General features: G+C 43.4%; 1 protein-coding gene and 1 long non-coding RNA gene across 7 annotated transcripts in view; one reads left to right on the forward strand and one right to left on the reverse strand.

Moving 5' to 3' along the window:
* The window catches only part of LOC134359330 (uncharacterized), a 124,192-nt gene that overhangs the window by 66,857 nt on the left and 30,721 nt on the right, over positions 1-26,614 (forward strand). The window lies entirely within an intron of this gene.
* The window catches only part of pde3a (phosphodiesterase 3A, cGMP-inhibited), a 547,044-nt gene that overhangs the window by 10,000 nt on the left and 510,430 nt on the right, over positions 1-26,614 (reverse strand). For all 6 annotated transcript variants that reach the window (XM_063072391.1, XM_063072390.1, XM_063072389.1 and 3 more), the window contains 4 exons: positions 20,501-20,700; positions 16,425-16,628; positions 12,750-12,911; positions 11,133-11,367 (listed from right to left, as the gene is read on the reverse strand). In XM_063072391.1, coding sequence (XP_062928461.1) covers positions 11,133-11,367; positions 12,750-12,911; positions 16,425-16,628; positions 20,501-20,700 — 801 coding nt within the window. The remainder of the gene's footprint in view (positions 1-11,132; positions 11,368-12,749; positions 12,912-16,424; positions 16,629-20,500; positions 20,701-26,614) is intronic.

The following is a 26,614-nucleotide window of genomic DNA, read 5'->3' on the forward strand; positions in this document are numbered from 1 at the left end:
TTTAAATATACTAATTTCTGTAAGCCAGTATAAAGAGAACAGCTGGGACTTATGTTAAGATGTTTCCATTCTTGGGAGAGACACAACGGAAGGTTATAGTTGCAAGGTAAGGTGGGGGGGGGGTGGGTAGCCATTTAAAACAGAGGTCTGTGAACGTTTCTTCTGGGTAGATTTCTGGGATTCTCTACCCTGAATTATTATGGAGGCTAGATTATTGGAGGTTCTTTAAAAAAAAAGAGGAATACAAGTTTGAAAGGTTGGAGGAATTCTCTGCTACTTTGAGCTGAAACAGAAGAGGAATTGAGGCAATGATCTCATTGAATGGATGGGAGGCTTGAGGGACCAGGTAGCCGACTGCTGTTCTTATTTTCTTGTGCAATTGTGTTCCACATTTTAGTGCAGTGCATCCGAACACTTACTCCACCCAAGACCAGGTCTGCTCCCAGTTCATCCTAAACTGAAGGGCACTTTGCACCTGACCCCTCAGTTCTACATTATTCATGGCTGGCACACCTAATGCCGAGGTATTCATGTGGATGAGATGGCTGATCTGTAAAATTAAGGGTGAGGAGGGAATGTCTGTATTTCAATGAATGTAATTGTTTACGTGATATAAATGCAAACTTCATTAATTTGCTATATTGTTCAAGAAAATATGTTTTTATTTATTTAAATATTTTCAGAAGCTTAATCATCTCTGACGGGCACCACCTTCATCTGTGGCTTGCTCTTGGCTCATGGGATAACAAGTACAAGGTGTTACTGAGGGTGATTGGAGTGGAGAAGCCATAAATAGCCAGTCTGGTTGTGGGAATGGTGTGGGAGGTGAACTTTAGGATCAAGCAGGATCCATCTCTATAAAATCTCAGAAGGAATAATTCATGAGCCAGCATTAAATTCGAGCATTGGGCAGACGTGGAACTTAATGCTCCACCGTGAAATTTAGTGCTGGTAGAATGATTAAAGACTTGATTTAAGCTTGTAATTTTGCAATAACAAAGCCTATTGATTAACTATATTCACCTGACTGCAATATGGACCACTGACTCTATATAAATTCTAAGAGGTATGCACTCAGTGGCCACTTTATTAGGTACATCAGCAGACCTGCTCGTGAAGGCAAGTATCTGGCCATCCAATCACGTGGTCGAAACTCAATGCATAAAAGCATGCTGACATGGTCAAGAGGTTCAGTTATTGTTCAGACCAAACATCGGAACAGGGGAAGAAATGTAATCCAAGTGGCTTTGATTGTGGAATGATTGTTGGAGCCAGATGGAGTGATTTGAGTATCTCACAGCCACTAATCTCTAGAGGTTTTCACGCACAACAGTTTATGGACTTTATAGAGAATGGTGTAAAAACAAAAATAAAATCTGTGATTAGCAGTTCTGTGGGCAAAAACATCTTGCTAATGAGAGAAGTTAGAGGAGAATAGCCAGACTTGTTCAAGCTGACAGGAAAGTGGCAGTAACCAAATAACAATGTGTTACACCACTGGTGTGCAGATGAGCATCACTGAATGCACAACATGTTGAACCTGGAAGTGGATGGGCTACAGCAATAGAACGCTACACAGAGGCCACTTCATGAGGCCACTGAGTGTCTACGTCAATTCAATAATCTTTATTTAAAAATCTTGTTAGATGAACTGATACAGTAGGATAAGGTATTTATGACACAGTGATTGCATCAATATATGTTGCACATAAGGTCATGGAATGAAAGGTTAACATTGTTATGACTGTAACAGATTTAGAACTTATTTCACCTAAGAACTGTGGAGCTTGGCACAAATCAGCCACAATGCCTATATTTGTGATTCCCATTTGTATGAAAGGCTTGCTCCTCAGATCCTATTTAAATCATTCCCCTTTCACCTTATGCCTTCTGGTTTTAGACTCCCCTCCATGAAGAAAAAAGATGGCAACCATCTATCTGACCTATGACCCTCATAACTTTTATAAGGTCACCTCGCAGCCTTCTTCATTTTTGGCAAAACAGTCCCAACTTACCATTTATTGTCTCTGAAAATTATCCTCTCTTTCCCTCCCCATTTCTTTCCGTCCTTCTCCCTCTCTCCCTCTTGTTGAAAGTTGACAACCTTGATTAAAACTGTCACAACACAATATGGAGAGCAGAAGTCAAACAGCTTTAGTGCACACCAGGATCTCCATAACAATTTTCTGTTGAGTTAAGAGTTCTCCCAATGGACTGTCAATTGCCTGAGGTATAATGGTTGTAGTCCAGGCTGAGGTTTCATACTTATGGAGACAAAAATGAAGAAAGAAAAATGATCCAATAAAAATAAGGCAGCAGAGTGGTATTTCTGCACATAGATTTACCAGTTCATCACCAAAGAAAATGTAGTGTGATACTGATGGAGGTCAGCAACAGGGAAAATTTTCAGTCATATCTCTCTATAATAATTATCATTGTATCTGCCAAAGTTTTTCACTTGATACAGTAAATAATTCATAGGATAGGCAAAGAATATTTGGCTCAAATATGTAAGGGGTTTCTTCTTTTATGTTACTGCGTAGGCTAATTAAAATGGCTTCTTTGTTATGTTATAATTGAACTAGCTTCTTTGTTATGTTAACTGCTGAGAAAGTCCTCCCGCTGGCAGTTTGTTTGGATTATGTTACTGATAAGCAGATGAACGAACCAATTGGGATAGATGTTATTCTTTCTGTGTGTCTGTAAGTTATTGTGATGTGTGGGTTTTTGGGCAGAAGGCACAAGAGAGAGAGTGAGGATGGACAAGGTGCTGTGAGTCGGCTAACGGGGTCGGACCCCGATCAGGAGTCTGAGGTCCAGGGTGTTCGGCGAGGAGAGAAAGCGGAGACGGACTCGTGTGGATTGTCTGGTCGACCACCGTTGTTGGTCCCAGGCGGCAGGTCAAGGTGGTCCGAGGGGATAGCAGGGTGAAGAAGGAGGGTCCCGAGCTCCAACCGTTTGTGCACGAAGAGATTGAACTTTGATAAGTGTGGTGCCCCTTATTTTCCTTTTATATTTTATTATCTATTAATTATATACTTCCAGTAATATCTATAAATTGTAATTCATTTAACCGTATCTGGTGTATTGTCTGTTATTTGGGCGGGGTGGGGTACATCACACAGCATACACACAAACTAATTACTCAGTTTGGCGGGGCCGAGGGCTGTTTTCCTAGACGACAGCGAGACGAGCGACCCTGAGGCTGGCCATGGGGGCTACAAATATTTTAGGTGTGTTTCTTAATCTTTTCACAAACCTTAGCCATCATATCCTTACATCCCTTTCTGCACCATGCAAATGGCAGCTTCCCCTTAAATCCATTGGTGTTCTTTGTCTTAATTATTTGATAATGAGTGCTGAGGTTTCTCCATTCTCAAGGTGTGTCTCTGATGAGGGACCATCAGCTGGAATCAATGATAGATTACTGGGTAATACACACAAAATGGTGGAGAAACTCGGCAGGTCAGGTAGCGTCTATGGAGATCCGTAAAGTTGACTCTTTATTCCACTCCAAAGTTGCTGTTTGGCATGCTGAGTTCCTGTAGCATTTTGTGTGTGCAACTCTCTCAAGTAGTTGAATACCATGTGTGAGAAATGCATCTTACCAACCAAAACATTCACCTTCGGCTTACTATGTGTGTTGTTTTCACCATGTGTAAAATGTACTGAAACAACTCAAGAAGGCTGCTCTGATGTGGTTTTCCAGAAGGCCAGTGGCGGCAGACACATGAGGATAACATCATCTGTACATTCCTCTCCAAGTAGCACACAGCCCCATTTTGGATATATATTGCTTCAATAACTATTGAACACCGTCACTGAGTTTAAATACTTAAAAAGCTACCCAACAGCATATTGGGAGCATCTTCACCAGAAGCACTACAGTTGTTCTGGAAGATGGTTCAATACCTCCTTATCAAGGACAATTAATAATAGCTGTTTAAGTTCAAAGTTAATCTATTATTAAAGTATGTATTTGTAAGGGGTCTCTTCTTTTATGTTACTGTGTAGGCTAAGCAAAATGGCTTCTTTGTTATGTTATAATTAAATTGGCTTCTCTGTGATGTTAACTGCTGAGACAGTGGTTCTTTTTCTAGCAGCTTGTTTGGGTTATATTATTGATAAGGGAGAGAATGAACCAGTGGGTGTTCACGTTATCCTTTTTGTGGGTGATATTCTGTCTCATATGGCTGGGAACCGCGTGGTTTGGTGGGCTTTCCAGGAGGAGACCCGGAGAAGAAGGACGTGCTGGAAGCGCTCTGGTCGACCACCATGGTTGGTCCCGAGCGGCGAGTCGAGGGGGTCGGAGGGGATCGCAGGGTGAAGAGGAGGCCCTGTTATTTGAGTTCCAACTTGTGTGCACAAAGAAGTTGAACTTTGATAAGCCTAGCACCTTTTCTTTCTCTTTTATATTGTACCTCTATTAATCTCATAGTCTCAGTAAGATTTATAAAGTGTAATCTGTAAAGTGTACATTGTGTGCTGTCTGATAGTTGATGTGTGAGGTTGTACCAGGTGGCATTACACAGCAACAACGTAACCGTGAGACACAGTTTGGCGGGTGGACGGGGTTTCCCCTAGATAAACACGAGCCGACAGACCTGAGCGTTACGTTTGTGGGGCCTCGTCCAGGATTGAATTCGGGGTAAGCTGTATAAATCGCCACGTTAAGTAGTGTGGAGATGGATCGAGATAAGATTGTAAGCTGGTTTGAGTTAGAGGACGTACCGGTTAATCATGCGTGCGTGTTAAGTGGGGTGGATTTCCACGCTTCGAGAGAAGTACTAGTGCGAGGGTTGAGTTTGATCAAAGGTATCGGCCAGGTAGAACTGGTAGCTAGAAGGTGTGGTGAAGAAGTGGAATCTAGCTGGGCGTTGGTTCGTACGAGTGCTGATGTCATGACGTTGGAACTGCCAGCGACGGTCAGTGTCCTGGGGGAGGAGAGGCCGTGGGGTCTCCACACCCTCCCAGAGGAAGAAAGTGAGGAGATCCCGGAGGAGGAGTTAGATGAGACCCCAGGGGAGGGGCCAATAGCCAGTGGTGGAGGGTCAGAGAGGGAAGTCTTGGCCAGGCCCCGTCCCCCAGCCAGAGGTGAGACCTCCGAGTTAGCAGCCGCCATTACCTCCCCGGTGAGGAGGGCCGAGGGGCCCCGCCTAAAGCTGAGAATGTTCTCATTTTTTGGCTGGAGAGAATGCTTAATGTGTTGCAGCGCCGAGGGGTAGTGAAGGCGGACGAGGTGGTGAGGTTGAGGATGAATCAGATATTTAGTGGTTTCCTGGGGGAGGACAAGGTGGCTTGGAGTTTCTGGCAGTCCTATAAAAGGAGCCCCCTTCCGTCATTCGGGCAGCTGATTAGGGAGGTGCGGGAGGATGAGAGCGCGTTGGACGGGAAAGAGGGCTCTAGCCACCAGGAACGATCCTCAGCGGTACAGGAGGTGGTGGCCAGTTTGAGAACTGAGAAACCCAAGGAGTCCCAGATGGGTAGGGACACCTCGCTTGAGGGGATGGACAGGGAGAGTGCCCCCTTCAGGGGACAGCCCACGCAGAGGGCTGGGTGTGGCGGGCGTTTTGGGAGAAGAGGGGTGGCGGGTAGCGTGTGCTATAACTGTGGGAAAAAGGGGCATTTCCAGCGGGAATGTAAGCGGCAGGAGGTGTGCTACAGCTGTGGGGAAGAGGGACACTTTCGGAGGGATTGTGAGAAACAAGGCACCCCACGGAGGGCAAGCCCCCCGGGCAACTAAGAAGGGAGAGCTGTCGGGAAACTTAGGAGAGACTCAGTGAGGGAACGGACTGGAGTCTCTAGAGGAACACGTTCCCAGAAATCAGCCATGGGACCCCCGAAAGCCCAAGCCCTTATTCCGGATGGATCAGTGGGACCCCGTTCCAGCGTGTCCCTATGGATAGAGGGAATCTTTGCAAGAGCCATCCTTGACACAGGGTCGCAGGTTACCTTATTGTACCGGTCGTTCTACAACAGATGTCTAAAGCATTTGCCAGTAACCCCGTTTATTGCGCTGGAGATTTGGGGTATAAGTGATGGTGATTACCCGTACGATGGGTACCTGTCAGTGAGACTGGAATTCTCGTAGGGCGATCTGGGAGTGTCAGAAGCCCTTGAGACGTTGGTGTTGGTTTGTCCGGATCCAGTGGAAACAGGTGGCGCTGCCCTTCTGGTGGGGACTAACTCCCCTCTTGTGCGACGACTCCTGGGAGCCTGTAAGGAGAAGGCGGGGGAGAACTTTCTGGAGACCCTCTCGGTACACCCTGTGTTCCGAGCGGTGTTCGAAGAAGCAGATGACCCCCAGCGGCTGGATCCTGAGTTCAAACGAGGGAAGATGTGGTGTACTCAGGCGAGGCCTAAAGTGATACGGCCAGGGGAGGTGGTACTAGTGATGGTGACCCCCAGATTCTCCGGAGTACCGGCGGGCAAGACCCTGTTAGTAGATGCCCCGGAAGACCTTGAAGGGGAGTCCCGGTTCCCGGTTGGGGTACTGGTGAGACCTGAATTGCAGAGGCCCTCAGTTCTACAGGCACGCTGGATGGGGGAGATTGTAAGGAACACAATGGAGAGGGAGATCACCTTTAATTTTGAGGACTCCCCTGTGCCGCCGGAGTATAAGAGCAGGCTGGTGGAGAAGATGTTGAAGCTAGGGGATGTCTTTTCTCAGGGCGAGTTTAATGTGGGATGTTCCAAGAGCTCTCGGCACACTATCTGGATGACAAATGACACCCTGTTTACAGAAGAGTCGCGGTGGTTGGCCCCGGCAGATGTGGAAGATGTGTGGCAGCATTTGCGGCAGTTGAAGGATGCAGGGATTATCGCGGAGTCCCGGAACCCCAATACGTCCCCCATAGTAGTGGCTAGGAAGAAAAATGGGAAGATACACATGTATGTGGACTATAGGACCCTGAACCGGCGCACTGTCCCTGACCAGTATACGGCCCCGAGGGTTGAAGACGCGTTGGCCTGTTGGAGTGGGCTGCAGTGGTTTAGCGTATTGGATTTGCGGAGTGGGTATTACCAGATTCCGATGAGTGAGGTCAATAAAGAGAAGACGGCCTTCATCTGTCCCCTGGGATTCTTTCAGTTCGAACAAATGACCCAGGGCATATTGGGGGCCCCAGCCACCTTCCAGGGGCTCATGGAGAGGACGGTGGGGGATATGAATTTGCTCGATGTGTTGGTGTATCTGGATGACCTGATAGTGTTTGGATCTACGTTGGAGGAACATGAGGAGCGGCTGCTGAAGGTGCTGAGTCGGCTGAAGGAGGAAGGATTAAAACTTTCCCTGGATAAATGCCAGTTCTGCAAGACGTCGGTCGGTTACGTCGGGCACATAATTTCGCGAGATGGAGTGGCTACTGCTCTGGCTAAGATAGCCACGGTGACCACCTGGCCGAGACCCCAGAAGGTGAGCGCCTTACGCTCATTTTTGGGGTTTTGTGGATATTACCGGTGATTCGTGAAAGAATATGCTAAAATGAGTCATCCATTGAACCAGCTTTTGTGTGGTTATCCACCTGTGGGGAAGGAAATGAAGGGAGACTGAGGGCAGGAGGTAGGAGGATACTTGAACCGGTCGGAGCCCTTTGGATTGAGGTGGGATGCTCAATGTGAGGAGGCGTTCCGATCGCTGAAAAGGGCGCTGACACAGGCCCTGGTGTTGGCTTTTGCTGACCCCCGGAAGCAGTATGTGCTACACACTGATGCCAGCTGAGAGGGTCTGGGGGCTGTCCTGTACCAGGAGCAAGGCAACGAATTGAGGCTGATGGTGTTTGTCAGCTGAAGTTTGTCGCCATCTGAGAGAAACTATCCCACTCACAAGTTGGAGTTCCTGGCGCTGAAATGGGCGGTGGTGGACAAGTTGAGCAACTATCCATACAGGGCCAAGTTTGAGGTGAGAATGGACAACAATTCTCTCACTTGTATTCTGACCTCAGCAAAACTGGATGCTACTGGGTATCGGTGGTTGGTGGCCTTGTCTGCCTGTAAGTTCAGCCTGAAGTACTGGCCAGGGAGCCGGAACATCGATGCAGATGTTTTATCTCATCGGGTGCATGAGGGATCGGGCATGGACAAGGCGTGGGAGAGCGTCCCCGCCCCAGGAGTGAAGGCCATGTGTCAATTTGCGAGCAACACTAAAGCAGGAGACTCGATGGGGCCAGATCGGGCAGTGGATCAACTGGGGGTTGATGATGATGCACTACCCACTGTTTACTGTAATTTGACTGCTCTGAAGAACCAGCAGTTGCTGGAGTTGAGCCCCGAGGAAGTGGGGTGGCCCAGCGGGCATTGGCACTATCTGGTACGCGGCTAAAAAGGGGGATCTGGCTCAGGCGGAGAAGGCAAAACACGCCTCAGTGCCCTTACTACTTAAGGAGTGGCCTCGGTTGAAGCTGAAGAACCAAATCTTGTACTGGGTCATGTCGCCCCTGGACCACCCCCGGCGTTGCCAGCTGGACCTGCTTGAGAAGTATCAGAAGACTGTGCTCAAGTCACTATATGATGATTCCGGGCATTTGCGTGCAGAAAAGACCTATGGATTACTCAAGGACCAGTTTTACTAGCCCCGGATGAGGGGGGAGGTTGAAGAATACTGTAAGGTATGCAGTCGCTGCATCCGGAGGGAGACCCTGCCTGCACAGGCGGCTCCGTTATCCCACTTGCAGAGTTCGGGACCCATGGACCTGGTGTGTATGGATTTCCTGTCTATTGAGCCAGACACCAGCAACACCGTCAATGTCTTAGTCCTCACGGATCACTACACTAGATATGCGCAGGCTTTTCCTACTGAGGACCAGAAAGTGACTACAGTGGCGAAGGTGTTATGGGAGAAGTACTTTGTTCATTATGGCCTTCCCAAGCGGATCCATAGTGATCAGGGACAGGACTTCGAGAACAGGCTTATCCATGAATTACTGGATATGCTTGGGGTCGAGAAATCCAGGACCACACCCTATCACCCGCAGGGTGATCCTTAGCCCGAGAGGTTTAACCGGACCCTGTTGGACATGCTCAGGACTCTGGAGATCGGTCAGAAGAGTGAGTAGAGTCAGCACATCGGGCACTTGGTTCACTGTTACAATTGTACTCGCAATGACGCTACGGGGTTCTCGCCCTATTGTCTGATGTTCGGGCGGGAAGCGAGGTTGCCCATTGACCTTTGTTTTGGGACTGAAGCGGGTGAATTACCTTCAAAGCCCTATCTGAAATATGTGTCTGATATGAGGAGAGAGTTGAAAAGGGTGTACGAGTTGGCTGAGGCGGCGGCCACCAAGCAGAACCAGAGGAATAAGAGGAGGTATGATCAGAAAGTGAAGTTCGCCCAACTATTGCTGGGAGACCGGGTCCTCATACGGAATTTAGGACTACCTGGTTAACATAAGTTGGTGGATCGCTGGGCGGCCAACCCCTATGTGGTAGAGAGCCAGATGCCGAACCCACCTGTTTACCAGGTGAGACCCGAGGATGGGAAGGGGCCTGTCAAGGTACTCCATCGGAACCACCTGTTGCCTCTGGGTCAAAAGGTGCAGGTAGACCAAGAGCCCGAATGGGAGTTTACGCCTAGTACGAGGACTCTGCGGGGGCGCAGGGTGAGGGAAGAACTCGCTGCGAAAGAGACGGGGCCGGGCCCCACCCTGGAAAGGGATACTGCTTTGGAAGATGATGATTTGGATGTGTGGCACCTACTTCGTTAATTCCCCGGTACCGGAAGAAGAGGAGGGAGAGTGTTGGGGGGCAGCCTGGGATACAGCTGGCCTTGGAGGGAGAGAGGGTGGAACCAGAACCCAAGACAGGGGGCTCCAAGTTGATGAGGGGTCCCAGTGAGGGAGTGGGCGAGGGTTCGACAGGTAGACCCGGGGTGTCTCCCAGTGGTGTCTGAGTCGGAAGGGTCACCAGAGGAGATATCGAGGTCTCAGAGGAGTAGGCACCCCCTGGAGAGGTTGAGCTATGTAGTGCCGGGAGAACAGGGTGTGATCTCTACTGCCCTGGGAAGTTATGTCACTGCTTTATGCACCTGGGTTGGGTTTTGTGTTTTGCAAGGAGCATTGGTGAACTCCTTTACTGTCATGAGGACCTGACTTTTATTTGGTGGGGGGAGAGTGTAAGAGGTTTCTTCTTTTATGTTACTACGTAGGCTAATCAAAATGGCTTCTTTGTTATGCTATAATTAAAATGGTTTCTCTGTGATGTTAACTGCTGAGACAGTGGTTCTTTTTCTAGCAGCTTGTTTGGGTTATATTATTGATAAGGGAGAGAATGAACCAGTGGGTGTTCACGTTATCCTTTTTGTGGGTGATATTCTGTCTCATATGGCTGGGAACCACGTGGTTTGGTGGGCTTTCCAGGAGGAGACCCGGAGAAGAAGGACATGCTAGAAGCGCTCTGGTCGACCACCATGGTTGGTCCCGAGCGGCGAGTCGAGGGGGTTGGAGGGGATCGCAGGGTGAAGAGGAGGCCCTGTTATTTGAGTTCCAACTTGTGTGCACAAAGAAGTTGAACTTTGATAAGCCTGGCACCTTTTCTTTCTCTTTTATATTGTACCTCTATTAATCTCATAGTCTCAGTAAGATTTATAAAGTGTAATCTGTAAAGTGTACATTGTGTGGTCTGATAATTGATGTGTGAGGTTGTACCAGGTGGCATTACACAGCAACGATGCAAACCGTGAGACACGGTCGGGCGGGCGGACGGACAGGGTTTCCCCTAGATAAACACGAGCCAATAGACCTGAGCGTTGCATATTCATCACCATGTACTACCTTGAGATTCATGTTCTTTGCTGGCATTTAGAGGAAAACAGAAATACAACAGAATTTATTAAAAACTATAAATAACAAAGACTAACAAACAACCAATATGTAAATAATCATACAAATAAATTTTTAAAAGTAGCCTAATAATACTGAGTTGTAAAATCCTTGAAAGTGAGTCCATTGATTGTGGAGTCTGTTCAGCGTTGAGGTGAGTGAAGTTATTCACATTGGTTCAGCAGCCTGGGGGATGAGGGGTAATAACTGCTCCTGAACCTGGCAGTGTGGGACCAAAGGCTCCTGGTCCCAAAATGAAGACCATATCACACTGAGTGAAAATAAGCTTAAGTGTAACTACAAAAAAAAAGAACTTACTTGTAGTTGTTTCCAATGCACCCTCCTCTTCTGTTGTTTCTGCTTCTTCCTCATCCTCCTCTTCTTCCTCGTTATCCTCCACCCATCTACCTGGTATTAAGCCTGCTGAGTTGTAGGAGTTGCACAGTGGTCCCACTATATGGGTGATGAATGATTCCTGAAGTTTAGCCAGCTGTGGGGCTGAGCGGTCCATGAATGGACTGATGGGAAGTCCGAGACTCGTTTCCTCATCCCCCTGTGCAAGAGAGATCACTCAGCAAATTCCTAAATGTGTCTGCTATGTCCCCTGTCTATAGAATAGATACCAATACCTCCCAAACCCAGAATCTCTTGGGGGCTAAAACATGGAAACCATTGCACTCCAAGTTGCTGGCCATTCACAAGTGGATATACTTCACCATTCCATTATGTTGGATAAATCAACATTCCAGAATTCCCTATCTAAAGCACTATGGAATTCAAAATATTGTTCAAGAAGATTGCTCACCACCATCCTCTGAAGGAGAATAAGGTTGGGGAAAATGTAGAATAATATTGAGAAAAACACACAAAATGCTGGAGAAACTCATCTTTAGAGGGACTTAGCCTGAAATGTTGACTGTTTTTTCCTCTCCATAGATACTGCCTGTCCTGTTGAGTTCCTCCAGCATTTTGGGTGTATCTCTGGATTTTCAGCTTCTGCAGAGTTTCTTGTGAATCATATTGGTTTGACTTTTTCTCAGATTTATTGCCTCGTACCGGAGAAACATACTTAATGGGTCCTGTGCATGCTAGAATCCATTAGTCAAAAGCCACAAAGATACCCCTGTAAAAATAATTAAGGGAAATAAACTAATTTCAGACCCAGTAACATCCTTGGGCTGCCAGGGTGTCAGGAAAGTCACATCTTCATGTTTTCCCGGAGGACCCTTGATTTAGGTCCCCTACACGAGAATGAGCAGGAGATGTCGGAGTGGTCCATACCAACTTTATTGAACAGCTCAAGTTAGGGATTGGGGCACGGTGTGGGCAAGAACTTCGCCCTCTTATACTTGACTTTTGCACACGTGTACATTAGCTGTGATATTTTAGGGCATGTGTCAGCAAGGAATGTAGTAAGATTGTATGAATGCCAACAAACCAAACTAGGTTAGCTTAAAATTAATGGATAGTATATCAAAGGTCTGTGATATCCTATCCTGAGGGGGTGACTCCCTGCTAGACATGGGGACACCGAGAGGTATGGTACAATGAGTCTGAGAACACCCCATCTGCCTATTTACACTAATCCTACACGAATCCCACTTTTCAATTTCCTCACATCCTGATTAACTTTCCCCAGATTCCATGGCTTTATTTAATCCCCAGGGGCAATTTCACAGTGGTCGATTACCCTACCAATCCACATAGCTTTGAGATGTGGGAGGAATCCAGAGCACCTGGAGGAAAGCCACACAGTCACAGGTAGAACATGAAAACTCCATGCAGACAGCAATCGAGGTCAAGGTTGTGAGCAGCTGTTCTACCAACTTTGCCACGTATTTTGTGTCAATCTTCAAAATGGAAAACTCCTCACTGGGATCTGAATTGGTGAAACCCAGGTAAAAGCAATTCATCATTTAATGACACATGACTAACCTGCTCATAAAACTCATTAACAATCCCTTCTGTCCATCTTAAATGAAGCTCCTTGCACTTGGCAGGCCCATTGATGTCAGCGAGCTTAATGCACATTTGACAAACCAGCAAGCGATCATTTTCATTTGCCCAGTCAATACCCGGTCCCACCTCCTCGTTCACCTGCAACACAGGGAATTCAATTACAAATTCAATATGCAATAGGTTGTCACAGCAGGTTATCAGTAGTACACAAAACGTCTGGAAAACAGCTTAGAAAATTTTCTCTCTAAGGAAAGAACTTGAATGAAGAATAAAGCAATCATTCTATCAGTTTGTGTATTTCTCTGAAGCTGTGCGATTATTCTGTAAAGCCTCACTAGAAAATACACATCAACAAGTGTTATGCAATACCAATATACATTCGGTGGCCGTTTTATTAGGTACACATATACATCTGCTCATTAATCAAATATCTAATCAGCCAATCGTGACACCAACTCAATGAGCAATAGCATGCAGACATGGTTAAGAGGCTCATTTGTTATTCAACCTAAACATCAGAGTGGGGAAGAAACGTGATTTAAGCGACTTTGACAGTGGAATGATTGGTGGCGCCAGACAGGGTGGTTTGAGTATCTCAGAAACTGCTGATCTACTGGGATTTTCACGCACTACAGTCTCTAGAGTTCACAGAAAATGATGCAGAAAAACCCCAAAAATATATTCAGTGAGTGGCAGTTCTGTGGGTGAAAATGCCCTTGCTAAAGGGAGAGGTCAGACTGCTTCAAGCTGACAGGAAGGTGACAGTAACTCAAGTAACCATGCGTTACAACAGTGGTGTGCAGAGGAGCATCTCTGAATGCACAGTACATCAAACGTTAAAGTGGACAGACTACAGTAGCAGTAAACCATGAACATACACTCAGTGGCCACTTTATTAGGTATGGAGGATACCTAACAAAGTAACCACTGAGTGTACTGTACGTATTAACATCCACTGCTCACTTACAGCTTAATGCAACATATAATAATATAATAATAGTATGAATTAACTTGCACAATGTGTTTACGCTGTATTATATTCCATGTACTAAAGCATGCACTATATACCAAGAGCGAAAAATGAACTGGTTGAGGGACAGGTGAAGTTCTGCATTTTCACTATGTTAAGAACTGATGTCAATTAAAAGCATCTGTGCATGAACATGTGGTGTGCATTAACAACATATAATGTATATTAATATCAGCATGCAGTGCACATTACCAAGTTGTATTGGGCATTAACACTATGAGTAGTGTACTGATATTAATTTGTTTATTGATATATACATAGTATATCATTTGTTCTGCATGTTAACAACATGTCCTGTGCAGAGAGAGGACAACTATTCTCCTTTCACTTCACTATCAAAGACTGATATTTGCTGGCAACCAGCCACAGTAAGTCAATTGAAGTGTATATAACCTATATTAAAATGTACAGGAATCTAGATTAGTACATGAATCTCATGAACACATGGTCCACTGAAATTCCCCTAAATTATTTCTCACTGTACTAAGAGAAATTAAAATTCTAATTCAATCATATTTGTAAGCATTTATAACCCTTGTCAAAGTGTCAAACTGTTGTTCAACTTTCAACCAGGTTGGGCACTGATTCAGCTGAGCATCACATTCACATTCACTTGAGAATCAATGAGATAACACAGGCATAAAACATCTTTTAAGTAGATGGTATAAAAGCTCAGCCTTTGAGTTAACAATAACTGTTGCCTTTAAGGCCATATGACCATAAGACATAGGAGCAAAATTCAGCCATTCAGCCCATCGAGTCCGCCCTGCGATTCAATCTTGGCTGATTTAATAATCCTCTCAATCCTCCTGCTTTCTCCCTGTCACCTTTAACACACTTACTAAATAAGAAACTACCAACCTCTGCTTTAAATATACCTGATGACTTGGCCTCCACAGACCACTGTGCCATGGAGTTCAACAGATTCACCACCCTTTGCCTGAGGAAATTCCTCCAAATGTCTGTTCTAAAGGAATGTTCTTGTATTCTGAGGCTGTGCCATCTGGCCCTCGATTCATCCATTATAGGAAAAATCTTCTCCACACCTATTCTATGTAGGTCTTTCAATATTTAATAGGTTTCAATGAGATCCCTCCTGCCACTATTCTTCTAAACTCCAGTGAGTACAAGCCCAGAGTCATCAAACGCTCCTCATATGTTTTCTAATTTAGGGTTATAATTGCTTGCATGGCTTGCAAAGGTTGCACAATGGAGTGTTGAAGGAGAGGTAGCTGAGTTTTTCCAATAGTCAGCTTTGATTAACTACATGTAAAATCAGGCACGTAAGTATTTGAATCTGACCTGTACATGAAGGAAGTCAGGAGGAGTGGCACTCAGTTTGTCTTGGTATTTCTTAATCCAGAAGTGGAAACTGTGGTACGCTTAGATCAATGTAATATTAACAAGTTAAAAGGACCTGAGATCTGGGGGTTGAGGTATAGCAGCTAGAGATATGTAATTTTAAATAAAGGACTCATTGATGTAAGCAAACCGAAAACAAAAAATTCTGAGGAAAGTTAAGTAGCAATAACAGGTTCATACCTTAATTTTTGGCTGTGCCTGTATGCTCCTGTTGTAATTGCTGGGAAAAGAACTCTGCATGTTTGCACCCACTAAAACACATGCAAAGATGAAACAAGCCACCTGCCTAAACTAAAACTAATGATTTCTGTATAAATAAGTTGAACATAGAGCACAGAACACTACAGCATAGTACAGGCTCTTTAGCTCTTGATATTATACTGACCTCTTAACCTGCTCTAAGATCAATCAAATCCTTCCCTCCTACATAGCTGCCCATTTTTCTATCATCTATATGTCCATCTAAGAGTCTCTTAAATGCCCCTAATATATCTGCATCTACTACTACCCTTGGCAGAGGCATTCCTCGCGCCGACCACTGTCTGTGTAAATAAACTTACCTCAGACCCCTATACTTTTTTCTAATCCTCTTAAAATTATGCCCCCTTGTATTAGCCAGTTTTACCCTGCGAGAAAGTCTCTGGCTATCCACTCAATCTATGCCTCTTATTGTCTTGTACATTTCTATCAGGTCACCTTTCATCCTCCTTTCCTCCAAAGAGAAAAGCCCTAGCTTGTGAAACTTTTCTTCATAAGACATGCTCTCTGAACTAGGCGTAATCCTGGTAAATCTCTTCTGCACCATCTAAAGCTTTTACTTGCTTCCTATAATGAGGCGACCAGAACTGAGCACAATATTCCAAGTGTAGTCTTATCAGGGTTTTATAGAGTGCAACGTCACCTCACGGCTCTTGAACTCCATGTTGATCATAAGGGCTCAAAGGCAACAGTTTTTTACTAGTACTTTGAATGACCAGTCTCCTCATCCATAAAGGGTAGTCTTAAGGAGGTACACCTGTAGATTCAACTTTAAACTGTTAAAGTGATAGCATTGCTGGGTAGAATAGTGGAACAAACTTTCAGGACTTTTAAGATGTATTTGATGCCTCATGGCAGTATTTTATATTCTCCTTGGATGAACTGTCTCCTTCTCCTGTAAATACTGTATATTGCAATTTGTCACCAACAGATTTCTGAAGGATACCAGAACCATTCTATCAAAAGATTAGAACATAATAAATTCAGTTGAAGCTGGTTACCTTTGCATTGAACTCTGCAAGAAAATCAAAGTGTTTCTTGAGATCTGTGGCCAATATGGCCTCGATGACAAGAAATCGGAATCGCTTGAATTCAACGTGATCCAAGTTGACCAGAAAGTTGTACTCCTGCTGCGACATGAACAGGTTCCATGCTGAGGCAGCATGATGGTTCTCCAACACTGAACGGTCATTGTAGAGAACAGCCTGCAATGAAGCACAAGTGAAGTCAGCCTGCTGACTCTGTATGTGTGTGGTGTGGGTTAGGTTTAAATTTAGCTCTGGGTCAGGGCTTCAGACCATCATCTTGGCCAGTACTGAAGATGTCAAGAATGAAGTAATGCAGTACAATATTAAAAAGCAACAACATATTATTGTAGATTCTCCTACAGTTTGGGGGGGGTGGGTAGTCATACTTGGAACATTTACATATTTGATAAATCTGACTACAGAAAACCTTCCGGGTGAACCATGGGTTGTAGGTTAAGTGATCCCTACATCAAATGAAATGCTTTTCATAATCTAAGGTAGACACACTACGCTTCAATACTAGTAAAGTACATTTACTACAAATGTGGCAACCAAATTGCAAATGGAAAGGTCCTTCAACGGCAAGTAAAATGACAAGAATCATATGTTTTGTTTGTTGGATGAGGGATTACTATTAGCAAGACACTGGGAGAACTCTGCTCTTTTCTAATCGGCTTTGTGGGATCCTCCAATTCTACATCACAGAGTAAGTGGGACTTTGGCATAATGTTTTTGGACAGTACAATACTCTTTCAATAATGTACTAAAGTGACAAGCTTGCTGAATTCTCCAAAGTAAATCAAATCAGTAACATTTAGATGATGGTTTCATTAAAACATGTCAGCTGTATTATCTTGGGTTAGCACAGGCTTCTAGTCCCAACTTGAACCCTTTCCTGACAAAATTGGGTTGAGTCATGATGTCACGGCATGCTAACTCTTAAGTCATGGTCTATATCCGGCCACACAAAGGGTTTTTCTAATTGTTTTCCTTTTCTGAAGGATAGGGAGAAGTTGGCTGCATGGCCCTTCGTTTATACCAACAGATCTATAAGTTGCTAAGCTTTTAGCAACCGTTGTAATATTTCCTTACAGTGCTTAATTGCAAAATGTACTTTAAGATTACTACAAATACGAGAAAATCGGCAGATGCATGAAGTCCAAAGCAACAGCCACAGAATGCTGGAGGAACAGCAGGTCAGGCAGCATCTATGGAAAAGAGTAAACAGTCGATGTTTCGGGCCAAAGTCCTGATGAATAGTCTTAGCCTGAAATGTTGACTGTTCACACTTTTCCATAAATGCTGCCTGACTGCTGAGTTCCTCCAGCAGTCTGTGGCTGCTGCTTTAAGATTATTGTTGTTTCACAGCTTTAACGTTGTGATATTAACACAGGTTGCTGTTGCTATTGAAAGAAATAATACATTTCTTACCAAAGAAATAGAGGAAGAAGCAGGCCAATTGGTTGATTTGATTTTGACCCAAACAACATTTATGTGTTTAATTATTATAATGCTCCACTCCCTTGTAGTGCAGATATCTACGTATCTCAGCCTTATTTGAATGTAAAATGGCCTAGCGTTATTGCTTCTCTGGGACAGAGAATTCTGAAGGTTCACATCTCTTTGGGAGAAGACATTTATTTTCCTTTTAGCCTTATTCTAAAAAAAATACTTCCAAATCTAGACTCTCCCAACAGAAGTGCTCTCACAGCCTGTACCCTGACAAGCCCCGTCACATCCTTACTATTTTTAAAGTTTAGCTAGCATTGGCACATGAAGCAAAGCAGTAAATTTCCACACCAAGATTCCGTCGTTTCTGACTTAATATAATTTCAGTGGTTAAGAGATAGATGGATAGTAGATCTCTGACATTTTGTCAAAAAGTGTCCTGGACCTTTTGATGTTTTATTCAAGAAAAGAAACTCCTTCAACCTGTATAATAGGGTTAATCTATGCACTGTGCACAGGACCTGAAACCTCATGAGGAACCTCATAGTGTGTGCATTTCGTTTTTTCCCAAGGATTTTATCCAGATGTATGGCTCATTTATGATATATATTAATAACCCAATGGAAGACTGTAGTCTAAAGGTCTCTGAGTTCCATAAATATTAAATTAGCATTACGTTAGTGTTATAATTATAACCATACCCTATACACTTCAGCAACTCTAGAAAGAATTAAATACTTTAGCAGTTGAATTTAATCAGCAACTGATCTCCAAATAATTGAAGTACTGCAAATGAACTAGAGGGTAGTCCCCATTGTAGAATTCACATTCACCTGAATGGTTTAATTTGATGAATAGAAATTCAATGACATGAATTTATATTGGGGCCTGAGTACCAATCCCATTAGTCACAACTTCCCTGACAAAAAAAAGAGCCTTTTAATCACGCTGTCTCATTTCTATCTTTAGTCAATCTTTAATCCATGTCAGTATACTGTATACTCACACCAAGAGGGCAGAGGGGGCTTACAAAACTCCTGATGAAATGTTGACTGTTTATTTCACTCTGTAGAATGATGCTGCCTGAACTGCTGAGTTTCTCCAGTAGTTTATGAGTATTGCTCGGACTTTCCAAAAGAACTGTGCAGGACTCTCTCAGCAATCCCAGCACTGGTTCTTATGCATACATCCCTGGAGTAAATTTAAATCTATTAACCATAAGAAACCACTAGACAGAGGAGCAGAATTAGGCCATTCAGTCCATCAAGTCTGTTCCCTATTCCATCACGGCTAAGTGATTATCCCTCTTAACCCCATTTTCCTGCCTTCTCCCTGTAATCTTTGATACCTTTACTAATCAAGAGCATATCAAACTCCACTTTAAATATATCCAGTGACTTGGCCTCACAGCTGTCTGTGCATTGAATTCCACGTAATCACCACCCTCTATTCGGAGGCTCTGCCATGTGGTCCTGGACTCCTGCACTATAGGAAACATACTCTCCACATCCACTCTATCTCGGCCTTTCAATATTTGATAGGTTAGAATGAGATTCCGCCTCCTTCTTCTAAACTCCAGTGAGTGCAGGTCCAGATCCATCACACTTTCCTCAGTTACACATTCATTCCCAGGAACCACCTCTGAACCCTCTCCAGTATCAGCACATCCTAGATAAGGGCCCCAAGATTGCTCACAATACTACAAATGGAGTCTGACCAATGCGACGTAAAGCCTCTGAGGCAAGGGTGTTCCCACAGACTCTGACCCTTCAACTAGGGCATGACAAGACACTTTGGAATAGGGTCCTTGCAAGGTTTCTGTTCTTCACTTGCATCTCGTTAATAAATGCCAATAAATTCTTATATTGGTGCCAGCTGAAGGGTAGAGTGCATATTAGGAATGAGATCTTTCCAGCCACCATGCAGAGAGGATTTTCAAACAGTGGGTCTGATCCGAGTTGTGTGAGGGTCAGTTTCTATTTCAGTGAACCATCTGACTCCCTTATCTGTGAGTTAAAGAAGAAAATTCTTGACCAGACTCAGAGATAGTTACTTCCCCCACTGTCAGGTTGATCAACAACTCTATCCATTAACTCACCCCACCAAAGCTCCCCCATCACCACTACTTGATCATTTCCTGTCAGTCACCTTATGCATAGATACTCCTGTACCTAGCGTTACTTTATGTATATACAATCAGTCTATGCATATGTTGATCTTAAATATTTATATTTATTGTAATTCTTTATTGTGTTCTTTATGCTCATTGTGTTTTTGTGATGCTGCATCGGATCCAGAGTAATAATCATTTTGTTCTCCTTTACACTTCTGTACTGACGAATGACAATAGACCAGCTTTAATCTTGAATCTTCAGTTGCTCTTGCTAAATGCTTATGATATTGTGAGCACACGATATATATTCACGCCTATTAAAGTCAATGAGATTGTGCAGAGGTGAGTTCAAGTGCCTCCAATACTCTCCCATCCCTGTTTAGCACTATTGCCCAAAGATGAATTTCTCCCCGTGATATGAAGTCACTAGGAACAAGGGAACATCTCCTCAGGGGCACCACAGAGAGAGCAGTGGTATAATAAATACCTGTGGTGCACTGGTTGCCACCAGAAAGGCGTTGGTTCTTCCTGGGTGATCATAATCATGCATGGCTGCAGCAACGTAAAGGGCCATCAACTCCAAGGCTGGGACATTGGCAATAACACAGCCATATCTGTCCTCTGTCACACTGTATGTTTTTGATATGGCGAATCCCATGTGTCCATGAGTGATTCCACTGTCTGAATCTGAACAAGTATTTGATAAAGAAATTTAGTGTTAGACTGTAGAAATACAACATCAGATGCTATGATTTATTGATTTCCTGTATGTTCTGGAATCCTCAGCCTAAATCTCTCTTTCTTCTATTTAACCAACCTCATTTATTGATTAGTTTTCCAAATACATGGTTTGAGACCAAATGTCACCTGATTACCCAAGCACCTTGTGATGTTCTTACATTGTTAAATGACTACATAAGTTCAACTTATTTTATGCTGGCCTCTTCTCACTGTTCATCAGGTTAAATCCTTCCTGATCCTGTAAAATAATTTCAAAGTGTAAGAAATCCCAAGCATTAATGCTAACTATACTATTTCATACAGTATTAATCACCATAATCCTAAATTCAAAGAAATTGTACCACCTGCTCCTAGTCAACGGGAAGTGGAGGGGATATAACAGATTGCAGAACATAGTGCTAGAAAGGGTGAGAGCAAAGTACAAGGGAGAATTTTTTCCACCCATTTGGGGAGTGTTAATCTCTGCTCTGGATCAAAAACATTGAGGTTAGATGTCTAACTAGGAGTATAGCCGGGAAAGTAATTTGCTTTATTCTTTTATCCCTTGGTCCTTGTTTTGAATCCAAGTCCAGATCAATGAAACAAAACACAGTCCCTTCTCCTTGTTGACTGCAAGGGTCAGAAGCAAAGTGATTTTGACTTCTTTTAGATTATGAAAATAGGACAAAGACCACAACCTAAATTGATTAAGCTCAATAAAGAAGCAAGAGCTCGTGAGAGAAAGCGCCTGGTCCTTGAAGACTGTAACAAGAGATGGAGGCTGCAAGGCATAGCGCTGGCAAGGGTGAGAGCCGAGTAGAAGGGAAGAAGTTTTCTACCCATTTCTTCTCGGGAAAGTGATCTAACTGAGCAAAGCATCTGACAGATTTGAGACCCTGTGTGGAAGAAGTTAAAGGAGAAGGCAGTGGTTTGCCTTCTGTGGGAAGAGACAGAGACACGTACCAGAAGGAGAATGACAAAAAAGCTACTAAGGAAGGGGACAATTGGCCACATTAATATTGGCAAAATAGAATAACTGAATAAAGATACACTGTTGATCAGAAGAGCTATAAAGAACTTACCTGCTTTGATATTCTTTGCATCCTACCCTGTAGTATGTCAACGATGCTAAAAGAATTGTCTGAATCGGGGGAACACCATTCAATTCTTAGTATGGGCTTTACAAACTTGAATTATTGAGGGAAAAAACCTGCTTCAGATTTAAAAAGAAACAAAGCTTGGTCCTCACTTGAACATTTAACAAGATGTATGAGATTGGAGGGATTATTTAATTGACTTGTTCCAATGATTGTTATAAAGCTGACTCAAGGTAGAAGATGGGAGAACATCAATTGTGTGTGTGAGAGAACACACCTTCTACTGAACTGATTTGTGATGAATGTAATGCAAATAAGCTAGAAACGAGAACGATAGAAGAGGCCCAGTGGTTGATCTATTCAAAATGGGAGGTGGAATTTGTTTGTAAGGCTTGCATGGAATTGTGAAGAACCTGTGGATCTGTAGGATAAAAGAATTTTAATTGTCAGATTAAGGTCTCAAAAATCAAGTTGTGGTAAAACCTTCATAATCTGCTATGCTGTGGAAATTGCTATCTGATAAATCTTCCATTCCAGTCACCAGGATTTGCATCAGATATATGTATATATGACATCGGCTTCTGTGGGAAGCTTACTGAGCAGAGATTTGAATCCTGCTGCTGGGTGCTCACGGTGACATGACCAACGTTCTGCTGTTTTCTTTTATCCATAATCTGTTGTGATTGCATAAGTATACTTTTACATTGAAATCTATTTATTGAATAATATATCCCTTGATTAACTTGGTATGTGACTTGAAGAAACTGGTTCAAGGATCAAGGATTAAGGATCGACTTAATTTGCCATATACATTTACATGTATTAGGAATTTGCTGTGGTGAGTTAGTGCGACGTGTAACAAAGAACAGCAACATTGAACTATTATGAAGAATCAAGAATAATATAAAATATAAAGTTAGAGTTAAAGTTTGAGGCATCAGATCACCACAGCCACATCTTGGGCATCAACCTTGACCAGTATATTTTGCCCAAGACAGATTGGGAAAAAGAATGGATAGGTTTTGCTGATATACAAAGGAAGTGATTAATAATGAAAAGTGGGTGACTGGGCACAGATCTGCCATATCCTTTAATTCACAGGAGAGTTATAACTGCAGTTATTAACAACACCACACACCGAGAAACATAAAGGTTTTAATATGCCAGACATAAAATTCAAATGCCTGACATAAATTAAGTGTTCTTGTAACTTCTGCTCGGTCTAATTTGTAAGTTTGTAGAGATGGAATCAATTGTAAATAATTTCTCATTTCTCAAGGAAATTGTAAAGCAGACTAAGAGTTACTAAAATATAACACAGATGAGGGATAAATTCAAGTATAGACAGCTTGTGAAATTTGGTAAAAGAACCAAAAAAATCCATTCCCACAGCATCTACAGCATCTGATGTATCTGGTAGTGACCGTGATGATATAAGAAGGAAATTTTTCACAGGATGAGAACTGAAAGAGAAAAAATGAATTAAAATGATCCAAGACCAAGTCCATGGGTATATCTAAGGTGGAAGTCGACGGTTTCCTGATTGGACAGGGCATCCAAGGATATGGTGAGAAAGAGAGTGAGTGGGATCCAGGATCAGCGATTATGGAATGGCGGAGCAGACTTGATGAGCCGAATGTCCTAATTTTGCTCCTATGGCCTTTTGATCATGTTCCTTTGCAGGAGATATGCAGACAACATCTTCAGGATGGAAGATGTTCATGACAGTGGATTTATAGAAGTGACAAGAAAAAGCTTTGGCGGGGGCCAGGAAATGTGACTGTCAAGGAAGAAGATAGGCAGCAGTGGATACTTCCTAATAAAGCACCGCATTAAGCAGTATAGGTACAAATATTATGAGTTTGAAATGGTTCAGTCTCTGGTGAGTGTAATGGACAGCATTTTTATTGGCCAGAAAGGACAAGCATGATTGATCATTTACACCACATCATCTCCAACAGAATGTCAGATAAGAGATAGATGTTCAATTAAAATTGTTTACCATAAATTACTTTATCGGCTCAGAGAAAAGGGTCAGGTGAGCAGAATAATGACAAACATTAACAAAGGCCCTGCAATGGCATTAGAAACTGATTTACTAAAGTAACATTGGTATTCCTTTAATTCTTTTCTTGAGCTCCAAAGTCATTTTCAGAAAAAGAAAGAGTTGAAGTTATGGTCATTAGTGTTTTGTAGTAGCACATTTTGTGCATAGCAAACTCCTGTAAACTGCAATACAACAACAAATGAAGAATCCGTTTTTGGTGACCTTGAGAGAAAAAAGAGAACAATCTTCCAAACCTCAAGCCCAACTAAAAGTTGAAAGGTGCCAACGTAACAAGCACTTGCCTAACACAACATTGCTTGATATTGACGCACAGTCTGAATCAAAAATGATTCTTTATCTTCAAGTGTGACAGCTGAATACATAAATGCTGAAGAGATATTTTGGTTTCATTGCTGGGATTAGTAAAAAGCAGACTGGGTCATTAAACTTTTAGAGTCATAGAGTACTACAGCACAGAAACAGGCCCTTCAGCTCATCTAGACTGTGCTGAACTATTAGTCTGCCTAATTCCATCGAACTGCACCCGGACCATAGCCCTCCGTACCCCTCCCATCCAGTTACCTATCCAAATTTCTCTTAGATGTTCACATTGAACCTATATCTACCACTTTTGCTTTCTCCACACTCTCACCATCCTCTGAGTGAAGAAATTCCCCTCATGTTCCCCTTAAATATTTTACCTTTCACCCTTAACTCATAACCTCTAGTTATAGTCTTACTCAACCTCAGTGGAAAAACCCTGCTTGCATTTACCCTATCCATAACCCTCATAATTTTGTACACCCCTATTGAATCTCTGCTCAATCTTCTATGTCCTAGGGAATAAAGTCCGAACCTCTTCAACCTTTCCCTATAACTCAAGTTGTCAAGTTCTGGCAATATCCTTGTAAATTTTCTCTGCACTTTTTCAATCTTATTGACATCTTTCCTGTAGGTAGGTGATCAAAACTGCACATAATACTCCAAATTAGGCCTCACCAAAATCTTACACAACTTCAAGCTAACATCTCAACCCCTGTACTATTTTGATTTATGAAGGCCAATATGCCAAATGCTTTCTTTATGACCCTATCGACCTGTGATGCCACTTTCAAGGAATTATGGTCCTGCATTCCCAAATCCCTCTGTTCTAGCACACTCCTCAGTGCCCTACCGTTCAACGTGCAAGTCTTACTGTGGTTTGTTCTCCCAAGTGCACTAAATTCCATCTGCAACTTTTCTAGCCCTTTTTCCAGCTGTTCCAGATCTGCTGCAAACTTTGACTGTCTTTCTCAGTGTCAACTGCAAATTTACTGATCCAGTTTACCACATTATCATCCAGATCATTGATATAGATGACAAACGATGACAGATCTAGTCCTGATCCCTTTGGCACACCAATAGTTACAGGCCTCCAGTCAGGAAAACAACAATCCACTACCACTCCCTGGCTTTTCCTGTGAAGCCAATGTCTAATCCAATTTGCTACCTCGTCTTGAATGCCAGGCAACTGAACCTTCTTGACCAACCGCCCATGTGGGACCTTGTCAAATGCTTTCTTAAGGCCCATGTGGCAACATCAGCAGTCTTGCCTTCATCAACAGTCTTGGTAACTTCCTCGGAAAACCCTGTAAGATTGCTTAGATACAATCTACCATGCACAAAGCCATGTTGATTGTTCCTGTCTACCCAAATACTGGTCCTTTAGACTACGCTCCAATCTCTCTCTGTCTGGCTATCCATCCCATAGGATGATGATGGTTCCTTTCAGTCAGTTACTGGGGTGGTACCCCACTCCTCAGAAAGGAACAGCGTGCGCGTGAGTAGGGGGTTGCACAGGTCCAGACCCACCCTCTCGACATCCCCTCCCGGATCCAGCGGCATGGTGGGGTCCAAGACGGCTGGGGGAAGTTCTGTTGCAATGAATGGCCAGACCAAGCTTTGATGCAAGGGATGCCCTTTCTGCGTTTCATGGCACGTGTTTGCTAGGTGGCCGTTGGCCCTACGAGAGGGTTCATCCGCCCTTTGACAGGTCTCGTTTTTCATCCTGCAGGGTGTCTAGCCACCCTCCTCACCAGGCAAGCCTGGTGGGGGAGCTGGTTTAGTCGCCGACCACCCGACCATGCGACAGGTAGTACTGGGTTACATGGTACCAGTAGCACTCAGACGAGTGACCTGACCTGACCACCAATAAGTTACCCACTAATGATGTCAGGCTCACTGACCTTTAATTTCCTGGCTTATTCTTAGAGCCTTTCTTAAACAATCGAACAAATTAGCAATCCATGAATCCTCCAGCACCTTCTTATAGCAGACAACTTAATGTAAAATAAAGTTAAATGAAACAAGTCTTTCAACTGTGGGCTATTAGAAACAATATTTTACTATTTATCTTATTAGAACACTTTAGGTCTTGAAGGGCTCTGTCAAGTTAAGCTCTAAAGTTTCCTGTTGAAGAGACCTCAGGTTTCACTAGACTTTCTTAACCACAACCACATGGCCCCACTACCAGTCAGTCAATTACTTTTAATTTTCTCAAAGGGATCATTTAAAGTGCATCCTGAAATATTATACACTTTCACTGACCATGTTCTTTGATTAATAACAAGACAGGTACTAATTACATAGCAACTCTGAGAGCAGTTTCAGCTGTGGCATTTTAACCCAGTGATTGGAAGTGCTTGCATTAAAACCTTATCCTTGTTATTTTAAACTGTGCATTGACGCATTACAAATA

The sequence above is a fragment of the Mobula hypostoma genome, chromosome 20 (genome assembly GCF_963921235.1).
Source record: "Mobula hypostoma chromosome 20, sMobHyp1.1, whole genome shotgun sequence".
Taxonomy (NCBI): domain Eukaryota; kingdom Metazoa; phylum Chordata; class Chondrichthyes; order Myliobatiformes; family Myliobatidae; genus Mobula; species Mobula hypostoma.